This window comes from Podarcis liolepis (assembly GCF_965112155.1).
Source record: "Podarcis liolepis genome assembly, chromosome: 4".
NCBI lineage: Eukaryota > Metazoa > Chordata > Lepidosauria > Squamata > Lacertidae > Podarcis > Podarcis liolepis.
Window position 1 is genome coordinate 56,739,229 of NC_139558.1, and position 15,889 is coordinate 56,755,117.

Genomic DNA, 15,889 nt, shown 5'->3' on the forward strand with positions numbered 1-15,889 from the left:
GCAACTCACGTGTCCTGATATACTTTGCTGAGCAAAGTCTTCCATTTGGATCTAGGGAGCAAAGCCTTTGATTTAGAATGATTGTGCTGAAATGTCATTGTGCAAAGACCAGCTGAAGGAAGGAAACTCTCTGAAGTTTAACCTAATGTGTAGTGTGCATGTGATGCAATGGAGAACTTTGGACTCAGAACTATTAGCAGCTGAGCAATAACCACACTAGTTCTGTTCATTTCAGACCATAGCTGTCAACGTTTCCCTTTTTTTTAAGGGAAATTCCCTTATTCCAAATAGGATTCCTTGCAAGAAAAGGGAAAAGTTGACAGCTATGTTTCAGACATGTGCCTGATTGTTCTTTGCCCTGGGGTCTTAAGAAGAGGCCTCCCTTAACTGGGGTGAGGGGTGAGGAAAGAAGCAGTCAAAATACTGGACATCTCAAGCATGTTGTATATAAATAATTAAGTGGATTAGCTGTACTTCTAGAGTTTAGCTGGGATTTCAAGATAAGTTTATTGGCTGCTGCACATACGCAAATGTGCCTGTTCAAGTGGTTTTAAAAATAATACAAGCTTCCCAGAAGTACAGGTGTACAACAGACTGTAGCTGTCATGAGAGCTGTGCAAGAACAGGAAGCTATAGGTAAAATCATCACTCTCACAACCATCACATTCGTGAGGCTCTGTTTTAGGACATGCTGTTCCTGCCCTGTAATTGGAGACTTTTTCATCATATCCTTAGTTCTCCTTTTCCAAAGGAGCCCTGATCTGAGAGTAAGAAAATAAATTTATCAGGGTCAAATGAACAACACACACACCACTGTCCATTTCAAGGAGGGGAAACAGAAGATTTAGCTCTAATGTGTTTTGTTCACTTAACCCTTTCTCCTCTGGTTTGGTCAACAGTGCTGCAACAAGTGAGAGTTGTACAATAAAAAAAGCTAGTAAAAATGCAACATGTTGATTAAACGGCGTTTTACACATCCAGCGCCCACAAATTAACCTGTTCCAAGCTGGACTGGACAGATGTTGGCTAGCGTGGGCCACTGTCACCCCGCTTTAGAAAGGATCTCACAGCAGGTGAGTGGCAGATGCCTTTGGAGAAATGATCCGTACCTTGGATCAAACAAGACGCCTGCTAGAATCTTACACACTGCCTCGTGTGCTAAAACGACGTGTGCTCTCTCTGTCCTCCTTAAATTGCCTTGGCAAACTAGAGAGAGCAAGTGGGAAGCCCAAAGATCTGGCAGGGTCGTCGGAGATCTTCTTGGGTGGAGGAGATTCAAGGAAACCTCTGCCCCCGGCGTCCTCCTCCTCCAACTCTCCCTTCCCTGGAACACCGAGCGACCGCAGCAGGCGCCTCCTACGTGGAAAACCTGAGCTGCTGGCAGCGGCGGCGGGGAGGGGAAGGGCGCGCGGCCTCGGGGCTGCGTTGCTCGGCCAGGCGGCTTGAGCGGGGGGAGCCGCCGTGCTGGGAGCAGGTATCTCCCCCTCAGCCCCGGCCCGTCTCCCTTCCCCGCCGCCGCCCTCCTCCTCCTCCTCCTCGCGGAGGGTGTGGCGGCCGGCCAGGGCTGGAGGCAGGCGTCCAGCGCCAGCGAGGAGCTGCAGCAGCAGCAGCCACGAGTTACGCACGCAGTGAGCTCAAAGCTTGTCTACGGGGGTCCCGCCTCCTCGGGTAGGGGGAGGGGAGCTCCCCCGAGCGCATCCCATAAAGGGCAGGGCGGGCTGCCTCGGCGCTCGCATTCAAGGCGAACAGCCGAGGCGCTCGAGAAGCCGGGACCCGCCTCGCTTGCTTCCCTCAGCGGACTCCCGAGAGTTCACTTGACGAGGCGAGCCCGGCGGCAGCGGCGGCGCCCCTTCCCGCCTCAAGAGTCGTCCCGAGAGGAGCGCCGGGGCTTCGCTTGGACTGCCCGAGCCCACGCCCGCCTTCGGGGCGTCTTCGCTTGCCCTGCCCTCGGTCCCTTCTCTCCTCCACAAGTTACCTCACAGCACAGCATGGAGAGGGCGGCAGCACGCCTGGCGCTGAGCGCGCTGTTGCTCTGCCTGGCCGCTCGGGGCAGCCCGCGGCAGCCCGACGAGGAGGAGAAGGCGCTGGTGGTGCCCGTGAGGCTGGATTCCGCCGGGCGGCAGCAGCAGCAGCAGCGGCTCTACCGCCTGGACGCCTTTGGCGAGCGCCTCAGCTTGGAGCTGCAGCCCGACAGCAGCTTTTTGGCGCCGGACCTGACGCTGCAGTACGTGGGCAGCCGGCCCCGGAGCGAAGAGGAAGAGGCTTCCGAGCAGCCCGGTGCCTTGGCCGGCTGCTTCTACTCCGGCACGGTCAACGGCGACGCGCACTCCGCCGCCGCCCTCAGCCTGTGCGGAGGGCTCCGCGGGGCTTTCTACCTGCGCGGCGTCGAGTACCTCATTCAACCGGCCAACGCCTCCCTCCCGCAAGGAGGAGACGAGCCGCTTCGGCTGCACGTCCTGCGGCGCCGGCTGCGGAGGAGCCCCCGGCAAGACGGCGGAGCGAAGTGCGGAGTGACGGACTCCGATTTCCCCTCTACGGCTGCGGAAGGGCGGCCGCAGCTGCATGAAGGGAAGGAGGCGGCGGTTGCAGCAGGAGCAGCAGCACCGGAGCACGCGGCTCGCGCAGGTATTAACCTCCCTGCACTTGGCTGTCCTTGGCGGGGAAGCCGCTGAACTTCCAAGCCAAGGGAGTTCAGGCTCTGTTGGGAACGTCAGCGGGATGCGGCGTGGCACGCATGCGCCCGGGCGGCCGCACTTTTTTGCCAAAGCGCCCGGAGTGGTCCAAAGGCTGCAGTCGACTTCCTCCGATTGGCCACTCTAAAAAATGGGGGTGGGTGCAAAAAGAGAGAGAGAGATTTATAACAAAGCTAACTTGTGCTTAGGGCAATAAGTGTAGTTTCCAGAGTTTGCATTCCGTCGCACTTAAGAATGCTTGCAACGATTCTATGACTGAATAAGCTCTTCAGAAATGTCCATATTTTAGATCCTGAGAGTATTTGTTTGGAAGTTCCATTGATTGCAACAGGCACCATTTCCAAGCAGTTTAAATCCTATGCAAGTGGAGTGAGTCCTGTTGGACGCAGTGGGACTGGCTTTCCGATAAACATGTACAGGAATGCATCGCCCAACAATGACCTACATTTATTGTCCACATGGAGGTCTTTATTTGGGACTGCTCTGGAGTAAATTTGGTGTGGATCCATGTGTTAGACATTACAGAATGCCAGGTGCCAAGTTGTGCCCACCTATTCTAGAATAATAGTGCTTACTATATTCCCTGCCCCTCTACTATTTAAAATTAGAAGCTTCTAAAAAGTAAATAGTCTGCAGTTCATATAAGGAGGAAACCTGACCCTAACCTTTTAAAAAGATGGTTGTAAGGGGATCCAAAATAAATGAAAAGGGCAGGTCCATCATACTCTGCAAACCTCTTATTTTAGCATAACCTCATAGGAGTCAGGGGTAATACTGTGGCATTTACTAGTTTGATGAGACCACTTTAGCAGAATATGAATTGAAATTAATGAGCACACAACCTGATCCTATGTTGCTTGGAAATAAATTCTGCTGAGTTAAATGGGGTCATCCTGCCCATCAAGCATGTGTAGGAGTGCTTGTGTAGGAATCAGTGGCGTAGCGTGGGGGGTGCCAGGGGTGCCGACCGCACCGGGCGCAACATCTGGGGGGGGGCGCGAGTCCAGAGGGAAGGGACAAGTTCCTTCCTCCGCCGGGCTCCCCGCCGCCACCGCCAGCCTTGCGCCCTAGCGCGCGCGCCCCCCCGCCGTCGCTGTGGCTGCGCTCCGCTCACTGCTCGCAGGAGGAGCAGCCGCTGCAGCAGCGCCGACGCCGCCACCGACGCCTGGCCGGGCACGGGCAGCCTCTGCACCCTGCCGCCGCCGCCATCCCCTCGGCCGAGCCACAGGCGGCGGCTGCTTCTGCCTCCATCCTCCTCCGGGCAAGCAGCGTTGTTTGCGCGGCAGCGCCAGCGGCAACTCGCAGGTTAGGGGTTGGGGGGGGCGCAAATTACTTGCCTTGCCCCGGGTTAGGGGGCGCAAATTACTTGCGTTGCCCCGGGTGCTGACAACTCACGCTACGCCGCTGGTAGGAATGCACAATGTTCAGGCTAAGGGTCAAAATGCAATTCATTAGAGCCTGAGTTACAGTCCCAAACACAATTACTAAGTAAACTGGACTGCATTGAACATACCCTAAATGCAGTGTGATTTTGTTTCCCTTGAGTTAAAACAAGGCAGAACTGTGCAGTTAGCAGTGGTGCTGCAATCCTGTATATATTGGCTAAGAAACAATTATCCAGCAAATTACATTGTAACTCATAAATAAACATATCTACATCACATTACATTGATCGTACTCTTGAGTCCTAAATATGTAAATCTGTGCTCTCTGAACAATAAAACATATGCTCTATTGAAATTAGAGATTGCCCTCTGATCCTAGGTTCCTCAGTTTGCAAATCCCAGAGACATAGCAGCTAATCCCAAGTAAGTGTGCATAGGAATGCAGCCTTAACCTATGCAGAATTATTCAGAAATAAGTAATCTAACAACCATTGCTAGTCCCAAAATATGAATGAGAGGAGGTAGTTCAGGTATAATTTCCATCTATATCACTGGATCTTTATGGATGACACAGACACAGGATACTCGTTGGTTTTCTGAAGCTTGAGCACCAATTCCAGCAGTAAATGCTTGTTGAATATATTTTCCTACCTTGTACCTTTCCTCATCTTAAATCAGTCACTCCTTTCCAAAGCTGCTTTTAGCTCCATGGGCAGGAAAGGGCAGCCCCCGTAGCTAAATGAACAACTTAAAACTGTTGCTGCTTCCACTCATTTACATGGCCTTTATGATTAGGAAATTTCCACTGCAAATTACACAGGGCAAGGGGAAGGAATGAATAGTGAATCGAGCTCACTGTATCCTCAAGTATATGCTCCTGGGGGGAAAAGAAGGCAGATCTTTATTGACACAAAAGTATCCTAAAATTGTGGTAATTGCTGTACAGTATGATCATTCACAACCATGCCTTTGGACACAGGTGTAGCATAGGGGAAGTTCCAGCCCAATAAGGGCTTGTGAATGAAGACCATTTAATATGAGTCATGCAACCAATGAGAAAGTAGAGGAAAAGGCACTAGGAGTAAGACAAGGGCACAGTGTCTGGAGCATAGAAAGTGATGCAGTGAGGTCACAAGAACTGGGTCACAGTAGCAATCGGCTGCTTGGCACAAACTTTTATTCCTGCACTCTGCTTTCCACGTGGAGCCCCACAATCTTAGTCAAGGCTTTTGATTTCCAGTGCCAGCATGACATAATCCTAAGGTTTTATTACTGGAAAGGGGGGAGGGCACTTCTTCCAAGCATGCTTCCAGTCGTTTTAATCCTACTGCAAATTAATTGTATGTTCATTCCTGGTTCCATACACACCCTTTGCTTTTATTTAAGTACAAATTTTATTTTTAATAGAATTACAGCTGTTCTACATGGAAATCACACTCCAGTTTAAAACTGAGGGCTGAACGGGCAATGCAAAAAGGATAAAGCTTTTCCTCAGTTGATGTGAGCTGGGCTTCCACTTACTGTAGCCTACCATTTGATCAACAAGACGACAAAATTCTGTTCTGTTTAAGAGGATCAGCAATTGTGTCTGTCTGCAGCATACTTAACTTACAGCAGTAGGAAGGTGGGGCATCTTGCTGCCTGACTATAACAGCAGGGAGCTCAATGGAGACATGAGGCATTACCCATTTGCAGAGGGAATATGATCCCTCGCTTCTCTACTGGCAGTAATAGGGGAACAATTTCCCTTTCATAGAGGAATAACTCCTCCTACGGGCTTTGTTTCTAAACCATGAAAGCAGCTGTCATCAGCATGGAGGTGTGCCATTTCCAAGAAAAGTGGGGAAACCCCACTCCTAATATTATGCCAAGCACAGAAACGTGGGCATGTGTAACATGCATGGATCCATGATGAGACTTTGGACCTGATCCTGAGTCAGCCTCTTATTTCTAGACTCTGAATCTTGGCCTAGGTTGCTTGTGAAGAATGATTCACAGCAGCAAGGGAGATTTATATTTTTACCTGTGATGGAAATATTGCCTGGATTGAAAAAGAATTACAGAATTTGCTTTTAATAATAATAATAATAAGTTGCATCTTTGCTACTTTAGACGCTGTCGGAAATGTTTACTGTTCAAGCTCTAGGTATAAAACAAGTCCTCAGTCAGCTATTTATAAGTATTTTTCTTTTCTAAAATACAGGACATAGAAGTACAAGGAAGAAAAGATTTGTGTCAAGCCATCGCTATGTGGAAACCTTGCTTGTAGCTGACCAATCTATGGCAGAGTTCCATGGCAATGGGCTGAAACATTATCTTCTGACACTCCTGTCTGTGGCTGCCAAATTGTATAAACATCCCAGCATCCGGAACTCTGTCAGTCTGGTGGTAGTGAAAATAATGGTCATCTATGATGAACAGAAGGGGCCTGATGTGTCCTCAAATGCTGCGCTTACCTTAAAAAATTTCTGCAACTGGCAAAAGCAACACAATCCTCCTAGTGACCGGCATCCTGAGCATTATGACACTGCAATTCTTTTCACTAGACAGGTAAGGAGAAAAGAATGAAAAAGGAATGTGTTTGTTTAGCAGATTTCCCGAGTATGGTCTGGAAGTATATAGGCTAAGCTGAGGCTAAGCAGGTCTGAGCCTGGTTAGTGTTTGGATGGGTGACTAGCTGGGAACCAGTTTGGGTTCCATGATGGGGAAAGGCAGGATTTAAAAGTTAAATAATAATAATAATAATAATAATAATAATAATAATAATAATAATAAATTTATTTACTTATTTATCACAAGGCTTTGGAACCAGTGCATCCAGAAACTTTTCATTTGATTTTTTAAGAAATATTGTTCCAAAGATCCAGTCACTGAAGAAATATGTTAATGCACCAGTTTTACTTGCTATACTTTTTGTAATTTCACCCATTTGGAAACTACAGAAAGTAAGTAGTTCAGCATGCATACTGCTGAGAATTTGATTTGTGAGTTTTGTTGGCTCCTGCTTGAACGGCAAATCCACCTGGAACTCATTCACAAGAAGTTCTAGGTAAATTTCCATTGCCACACAACTGCATAAAGTAGGTGGGGAAAACTCATACATTATAGTGTGGGATAATTACCCAAACAGTTTATTTTAAAAAACCTCCATAGGAAACTTACACTATTGACTTAAAATATATTTCTTTGCAGCATGACTACCACAATTAGCATAGCAAAGTTTTGTGCAAGTCCTTCCAAGAGAGAATTATCTTTATACCTGTTGAAATTCTGAGTGTCAATGCTCTTTCCAGAAGGAAAGGCAAACTGCCAAAGTAAGACTCTTCATGCCAAGGTTAAGCTCCTGACCTAATTAATAATGAAACTGGCTCTTCTTCTCCTTATATAGGATCTCTGTGGTGCCAAGACATGTGATACACTTGGGATGGCTGATGTGGGAACAGCTTGTGATCCAAACCGCAGTTGCTCTGTCATAGAAGATGATGGCTTGCAAGCCGCTTTTACCGCCACTCATGAATTAGGTAATTGAGATTCAAGAGAGATCTGTGGCAGCCTTGATTCATTTTAAAACATACATTATGCATTTTAGTCTGCATTTAAGCTATTAAATCAGCATGATTCTCTGTTACTGTGGTCTAGTTCTCAATGAGGTGGTAAACCTTTGCCTGGGCTGTTCCTCCTCAGACTACAGGTGGGGGGCATGCATTATTGAGTGTTCATCTGACAACAACAAAATATCAATTTACACAGAAAACTAGATCTTAAGGAGGATAGGTCAGAACCCTTCTCTCTGATTTCCCCGCCTCCCTAGAGAAGCATTCAGTTATGCCAGCCTCCACTTGTAATCTGAAGAAACAAAACCATAGGTAGCATCCCCATGTGTGTGTAGTCTGAAGTGATACAGCCACCTTACTGAGAATCTGCATAAAGTTGGGCAGCATTTGGAGAACAATCATGGGGGGAAAGGGCCTTTTAATTAGTGCTGTGTCAAAGTGTTTTGCCAAAACCTTTCTTCTTCTTCTTCTTCTTCTTCTTCTTCTTCTTCTTCTTCTTCTTCTTGGCATTTCAGCAAAGTGGAGGAGATGCAATGAGCTCCATCCCCAAGCTTGATCTTCAGGGGTGGGGAAGAAAACTATTTCAAATAACATTTTGGAAGGGCAGCTTTCTTGCGATTCCAAACAAGATGGCTGAGGGTTTACTCTCTCTGTCCTCAAAATACACATGTCAAAAAAAGTTTCGTTGCCATGTAAAACAGTGCCAGAACTGCTTGAGCAGTCCAATCTGCATTATTTTCAAAATTCTCCAATGCTGCATTATGCAGCCTTATTCCACGGGGCATCATTGTGGGTCCATTGGCCAAATGTGAATTACCAAAGGAAGTAAGAGAGGGTCTTCTGTTCAAAGTTTACTTATACTCTGAATTGCAGCTTTCGGCTGCTTGCAACCCTGGCAGATGGCCTTGCAACCCTGACGCAAAACTTGCTCTGTTATCATTTTGTCCTTGGGACTCCTAAACTGTGACTTCTTTTCTCCAGTAGTACACATCAAAATTACATCCATGCAGATGTTTAATACTTAGTGTAACAGAAGGTATTTTTCAAGAGTCATAATGTATATAACAGATTTTATGATGCTACCTTTTTTTCCAGGCCATGTGTTCAGTATGCCCCATGACGATGCAAAGCAATGTGCTGGTATTAATGGTGTAAGCAGGGACTCCCATATGATGGCATCTATGCTTTCCAACTTGGATCGAAGCCAGCCGTGGTCTCCGTGCAGTGCTTATATGATTACTACGTTTTTGGATAATGGCCATGGTAAGTCATGGTTTCAATTTATCTCTGTAATGCTAAGGTTCATATACTGCTTACATTTAACACTTTAATTTCCAGCTTACTGAAACAATTCTGCACTTCGTTATGCTGCTTTCTGCTATAAGTCTGCTGTTACTTGCCCTTTAGAACACTTACACACACCTGAGAAATTATTTAAAGGATGGGGGATTACATGGGTCTTTCCCACAGAACTGGCACCATTCCAGAAGGGGTGGTTGCTGACTGCATGAGGAAGCCCCACACAATTGGCTCATTCAGCCATGTGAGTGGGTTATCTAAGCCAAACAGGAAACGCTTGTGTGTAAGTGACATCCATACTGTTGTGACAATGTCAAGAACATATTTTACTTACTCTTCAGCTTTATCAGACAACTATTGGTCATAGTAACACAAATGCAGTCCCCGTGCTCGTGTCCAGCATGCTTCTGAGTATTAGGGAGAGAGGGCAAATAGAGCAGGACTGGTGCTTTTGAAACCTTAATACACATTTCCTAGAGGCCTCTGCTTGGTTGTTACTGGAAACAGAATGCTATACTAGCCAGATCATAGGGGTGATCTGAAGTTCAACGGGCAACTTCCATTTTATGGTTGAAAATATGTTGTCAAATATTGACAGATTCACTTCAATAGTCTAAAACATTCCTTTTTTCAGTCATTTTTATAGCATTTGTAGTGTGCAAAGATGGGCACATTTTGCCTCCAGAAAGGTCCAGTCTCAATGGCCAGCATCTCTTGGCAGGGCAAGGAAAAGGCCATCATGTCTGAAACCCCAGTGAGCCACTGTCAATCCATTTATACCAGGGATGGGGAACCTGCCATCCAGCAGATGGTGTTGGACTCCAAATCCCATCAGCCCTAGTAAGCATGGCTACTAAGCTGCGTGGGCCCAGTGGCCTTAAGACTGCTACCTATGTTCCTCAGTGCTTTTGAATCATTATTTTGATCACTTTCATGCAATCGTTCAACATATCTCTGTTGCACCTGCTTAGACGTATTTTGTTGCACTACATTTTGTTAAATAAATAAAATCCTAGTGAGTGCATGTCTCAGAACAGAAATCCCTCAAATCTCTTTCTGATACTATCCTATTTACAGGAAAAGCAACCCAACTTTTTTAAACAAAAGTTTTCTGCCACTCTTTCCCCCCCCCCCTTTCTCCAGGCGAGTGTTTGCTGGACAAGCCTCACAAGCCTATCCAACTCCCTTCTGATCTGCCTGGAACACAGTATGATGTGAATAGGCAGTGCCAGTTCACATTTGGAGAAGATTCCAAACACTGTCCTGATGCAGCCAGCACATGTACAACTTTGTGGTGTACTGGCATGTCTGGTGGATTGCTCGTGTGCCAAACCAAACATTTCCCTTGGGCAGACGGCACCACTTGTGGAGAGGAAAAGTGGTGCATGAATGGCAAGTGCATTGAGAAGACAGACAGGAAGCATTATGATGTAAGTATGGTTATTTAAAAAAAACACAAAACTGAAAATATATATCTATATCTAATCAAGAGTGATGATGTACAGTGTAATTATTATTAGCTGCCTTGAGTCCCAGAATGGGGAAATGGTGGAATATAAATAATAATAATTAATAGTAATAATGATAATGATTATTTGATTTGCTACCTGCCCTTCACCTCAAGATCCTATGCACAACCATTTAAAATGCAGCATGTAGATATGGCTAAACAAATTAGGAATACTCTGGGCCACTCAAGTTTTTAGTTCCAATAAATCTAAATATTTTAGCTTAGTATAGTGATCCTGTGTGTGTTAACTCAGAAGTAAGGGGGCAGTCCATACAACTGGCAGCGGTATGGCCTAATGGGGTAGCATAGCCTCCACCACACTCATGCCAACTAGGGCAGGGGCATCAGAGGAATATGACACTCCATTAGGCTAGCTGCCAGGCTGGTATAACAAATTGCCCCACTGCTGTCACATGACCTGGTAGTATAGCCAGGTCAGGACCCAGCAGATCCTGTGCCAGTGCAATCCTATGCATGTCTACTCAGAAATAAGTGGGACTTACTTGAGTAGGACTTACTCCCAGGTAAGCATGCATAGGGTCACAGCCTGTCATTAGAAAGTGGGCACAGAGTTGCAGCCTAAAATATGTTTCTAATGATAGATGCTTTCCCCAAAAGCATTTAACATGTGGGCTTATTTCTGTGTCTTGAAATGTAGACCCCTATTCATGGTGCCTGGGGATCATGGAGTTCCTGGGGAGAGTGTTCCAGGACGTGCGGTGGTGGAGTGCAGTACTCTCTGCGAGAGTGCGACAACCCAGTTCCCAAGAACGGCGGGAAATACTGTGAGGGAAAGCGGGTGCAGTACAGGTCGTGCAACATTGAAGACTGTCCAGACAACAATGGTAAGTTACAATCAGTTTGTTTGTTTTTTTTCAAATAGAAAAGAAATGTAGTTGTGATATCTTCAAAATGCCTAATAAATGTATTTTCTGTACACAGGCAAAACCTTCAGGGAGGAACAGTGTGAGACTCACAATGACATTTCCAAGTCTCCTTTTGGAACTGGGCCTGTAGTGGAATGGACACCCAAGTTTGCTGGAGTCACTCCCAAAGACAGATGCAAGCTTACCTGCCTTGCAAAAGGCACTGGCTATTTCTTTGTCCTTCAGCCTAAGGTGGGTGTGGCTGTCAGTGTCGGTGCATATTACTTATAGGCAAAGTTTTATATGTGCCATTAAATTTTATTGCTCCTAACAATTGCTTAGAGAGGCACACCCTTATATGGAAGCTAACACTTTATTCAAATAGCTTCACTCCCCTTGCTTCACGGCAGTCCAATCTTCCCACTGCAAACAGATTTGCGTGAATAGTCATTCTGTTTCTATATCTTATTTTAAAAATACTTTTGAAAATCTTTTACATGGTATCTGAATTTATTCATTTTCTAAGATCCAGCAGGTTCCTTCATTCTCTCTCTACACCATAGCAATGCCTAATTACTAAACATCTAACTTCTAAAAAGTGATAAAATGCTTTTTATTCGATTTAGTTTCAATTTTGAAGCTGTTAGTCAGATAAACTCATCCCCCAAAGCTTAAAGTAAGGTATAGTTGTATTCTTCATAATGAAATATTACTTGGCTATATGCTGACTTCCTGATCCTTGAAGAAATTAATTAGGCTCCTGCTGACACAAGTGCTGGAAGATCAAAGTCTGTTTGTTGCTGTTACAGAATATAAATTTATAACTTTTGATCTAGAGAGACAGGCAAGGAGCAGTGAGCTGTCTTTGTGATGCTATGCATGAGCAACTGCCCAAGAAAGGACTTAGTGTTGTCAGTTCTGAACACCAATGTGAGAGATTTGGGGAGGCTTAAATTCTGAGAGGGAAGAGGAGACTGTAGTCTGCTACATTCCCTACCAACCCCCCAAAATCCTCACAGATGCCTAGCTTACAGAGCTGGACTTCTGTTCAGTTTTATACCAACACAGTTCCTAATGATCACAAACTATGTGCACAACCCCCAAGTGCTGGATATAGAAATCCAGGAAGCAGTTAGGCAGTACCTTTCTATGCATGTAGTCCAGAATCCAGCCAGTCATGTGTTTATGGAAACCCACTTCTACACATGCATCACACTCACTGAACAAAGACAATAAAATTATAGTTTTATTATGACGCCCACTGTTGATTTTCAGTTGAGACCATTGAATATCTCCTCCGTTGAAACTATTGTGATTTAAAAGTGTTTAACTCTGGATGGACCTGGTGCCAAAAATGTTTAGTGTTAGTACGAACACATGTGTGCCCTTCTAATCATAGATTCTTTGCTGTCTTTAAAGGTGGTGGATGGAACCTTGTGTAGCCCAGAGTCCACTTCAGTCTGTGTCCAGGGGCAATGTGTAAAAGCTGGCTGTGATCGCATCATAGGCTCCAGTAAGAAGTTTGATAAATGTGGCGTCTGTGGAGGAAATGGATCTACTTGCAAGAAAGTGTCTGGAACACTTTCTAGTTCCAGGTATGCGGGGTTTTATCCTTAACTGTTCCTAATAGCTTACAGATATGTCTTATCCACTAGGATTGTAGAGCAGTCATATTGTTCAGCTGAGGGACCAAACTTTCATCTTTTAAAATTGAAAGCTTACTTAAAGCTTGTGTTAATGTACAGGAATTTCAACTTTTGAAGCTGCAAAGATCTAGCCAATCATAAGTTTCTGTACTTAATGTGATCCTTGAGCAAATAAGGATATACTGGAGACTCAACTGCTGTCCTCTTTTTCTTACCTCTAGACCTGGTTATCATGATGTTGTTGTGATCCCTGCTGGGGCAACGAACATAGAAGTTAAACAACGGAATCACAGAGGTATCAGGCAGGACGGCAGCTTCCTTGCTATTAAAGCTGCAGACGGCACCTACATTCTCAATGGTGACTATACACTATCAACTGTGGAGCAAGACATCACCCATAAAGGCAGTGTGTTGACATACAGCGGCTCCTCAGCTCCTCTGGAAAGAATCCGCAGCTTCAGCCCACTGAAGGAACCTTTAACAATACAGGTCCTTACAGTGGGTGATTCGTTTCGACTTAAGATCAAATACAGCTATTTTGTGAAGAAAGCAGGTTCCGAGAAACCTCCCAGCAAAAAGACTGATTCTTTCAATGCAATTCAGGAGACGATCTTATCTGAATGGATTTTTGAAGAATGGGGAGAATGTTCTAAGTCCTGTGGTACTGGTTGGCAGAGGAGATCTGTAGAGTGCAGAGACCTTAATGGACAGCCTGCCACAGACTGTGCAAAAGAACTCAAGCCAAGTGATGTCCGGCCGTGTGCAGACACACCATGCCCACAGTGGCAGCTGGGAGACTGGTCACCATGCTCTAAGACATGTGGGAAAGGCTTCAAGAAGAGATTGTTAAGATGTGTGTCCTTTGATGGTGCCACATTGTCCAACGAAAGCTGTGACATTTCAAAGAAACCTAAACATTTAATAGACTTCTGTAATGTTACAAACTGCAGCTAAACCGTAACAGGTTGGGGAAGCTAAAGTTGGTTGTTTTCTATTCCCCTTCAGACCAAAGCACTGAAAATGAACTATTGAGAGGTAGCAATTGTAATTCGCATGGAAAATTCACAGGGAATCCACTGAGATGGAACAGTGCAAATAACGTTAAATAGTATACTGAAATGTAAAACAAAAAACCAAACAAAAAACCACGTCAACTGAAAATCTGATAAAAACAATCTTAGTTGCTAGCTGTTTCATCTTCAGCAGGTAAAAGTCCTGAGGCATTACAATTTCCTCTTTTAAGTCTGTTACAAATTAAACAAAACATAGGCAGTGGCCAAAGAAGTTTAAACAAACATTTCAGTGTTTTAGTGAGAGTTGGGTTTTTTGTTAAAACTGATGGAGTTTGTTTTGTGGTACTGATAAAATCCCTCTCTTAATCAAAGTTGGAGAGGGAAGACCATTTTCCTCTAAGCTTAATTATTGGTCAGCTCTTGCCTACCTCACAAAAGCAAAAAACATAACAGTATTTTTTGGGGGGAGGAACTATATTGTTCATGGCTGCTATCAATAGTTTTATATAACAGTAGAGTGATATTTTCCACCAGGAAGCAAACAATTACAATGATGTTTGCTTGTAAAATCTCCTGATAACTAGAATGTAGTGCTCTTAAAACCTTCTGATTTAATGAGATCCTTTTTCTTCATTGTAGCTGGTATACTCAACCTGCCGAGTTAGAATGGTAGCAGTTTGAGAACCGCACACTGTTCTCACTGCCCTGGATTGATTGCTCCCTTGTGTGTGTGTCTCTTCTTCATGCCCACAGTTGTTCCACAGGACTCCAACAAAACCCAAATTTAGCTTTGGAGCACATGCATGTGCCTGATTCCACCATGAAAACATATTCCTAAATTGTTACCATTTGAGTTATCTAACAGCCACCATTTTGTTCAGATACAGCTCTCCACCTCGTCAAAAGTAATATTCTTACGTTTTCTACAAAGAGTTAATGGAATTTTATGGATAGAAAATCGCTTAATACATGGCACCCCATAAATTTGCATTGTTCGAATCACTTGTACGGCAGGGAAGATTGCTGCGGGATAGCAGGTCCATCCACAGCAGTATGCCAGTCCCTGCATATTTAAAAAGGATGTGCTAGTTCATAGACTATGAGAGAATATGGCTCTCCATATGTATATAGTAAAATATATTGCTATAGAGGATGCGTACTTTATAAGTATTTATATTCTTTCCCTTCTGAGAAGGGTTATAATTGGTAATAAAATGCATATAATGAACCTATTTATTTTTATATTTCTTGGCTAATATGATCTCCTAAGTTATCACCTTTTTTAAAAAAAGAAAAAGACATATAACAAGGATAGAGTATTTATGCAATATAATATGATACTAGAGATAATAAACACTATGAATTTTGGAAACTGTGTGAGGGTTTTTATTTCACTGATGTTCACATTACAGTGTTCAAAAGAATAGCTGTTGTGAAGGTTAATGAAGGACATTGCAAGACACAATCCAGCCTAGCACATGCATTATGTTCTATGCAGATATCAGCCTGGGATTCAAGAGGAGCCTCTTTGCCCTCCAGCGCCCTTAACATGCATGCTGCACTTCACTTGGTTTGCAGCTGGGAGTGGAAGAGCTACGATTCCCTTCACGATCCCACCTTAGCTCTTACGTGGGTGTAGAGATACACAAGCTTAGCTCAACACAGTCCTAATCGCATTTTTGCTCCTTTTGTTGAATATAGGTGTTAGGCCTGTTTCATACATGGAAACAGTGATGCTTTAACCACCTGAAATGTCACTGCGCGCAACAAGATTATTCAGGTAAGGCAGCTTGGGACATGAATCCATCTGCTTTCACTGCACCACTGCAACCTGAAAGTCTTGCAGTAGAATAGCGAAAACCATTGCATCCGCATGAACTACTTCGTTGGAATGACTTCCTGTAAAATGCTACCTCTGCACAG

The 15,889-nt window shown here is 44.7% G+C and overlaps 1 protein-coding gene across 1 annotated transcript; it reads left to right on the plus strand.

The window, feature by feature from the left end:
- Window positions 1–1,097: 1,097 nt before the first annotated feature.
- On the plus strand, window positions 1,098–15,338 carry ADAMTS1 (ADAM metallopeptidase with thrombospondin type 1 motif 1). Its single transcript, XM_083500335.1, has 9 exons — window positions 1,098–2,625; window positions 6,282–6,628; window positions 7,467–7,599; window positions 8,728–8,895; window positions 10,075–10,361; window positions 11,100–11,286; window positions 11,384–11,559; window positions 12,727–12,902; window positions 13,175–15,338. The coding sequence occupies exons 1-9, from the start codon at window positions 1,989–1,991 to the stop codon at window positions 13,905–13,907; spliced, it is 2,844 nt and encodes a 947-aa protein (XP_083356461.1). The 5' UTR covers window positions 1,098–1,988; the 3' UTR covers window positions 13,908–15,338.
- The last annotated feature ends 551 nt before the right edge of the window (window positions 15,339–15,889 follow it).

Excerpts from the sequence above, each read along its gene's own strand:
- ADAMTS1 (XM_083500335.1), top strand. The coding sequence starts at position 1,989 with ATGGAGAGGGCGGCAGCACGCCTGGCGCTGAGCGCGCTGTTGCTCTGC. Across the intron at positions 7,600-8,727 it reads TACCGCCACTCATGAATTAG|GCCATGTGTTCAGTATGCCC; the intron begins GTAATTGAGATT and ends CTTTTTTTCCAG. Across the intron at positions 12,903-13,174 it reads GGAACACTTTCTAGTTCCAG|ACCTGGTTATCATGATGTTG; the intron begins GTATGCGGGGTT and ends TCTTACCTCTAG.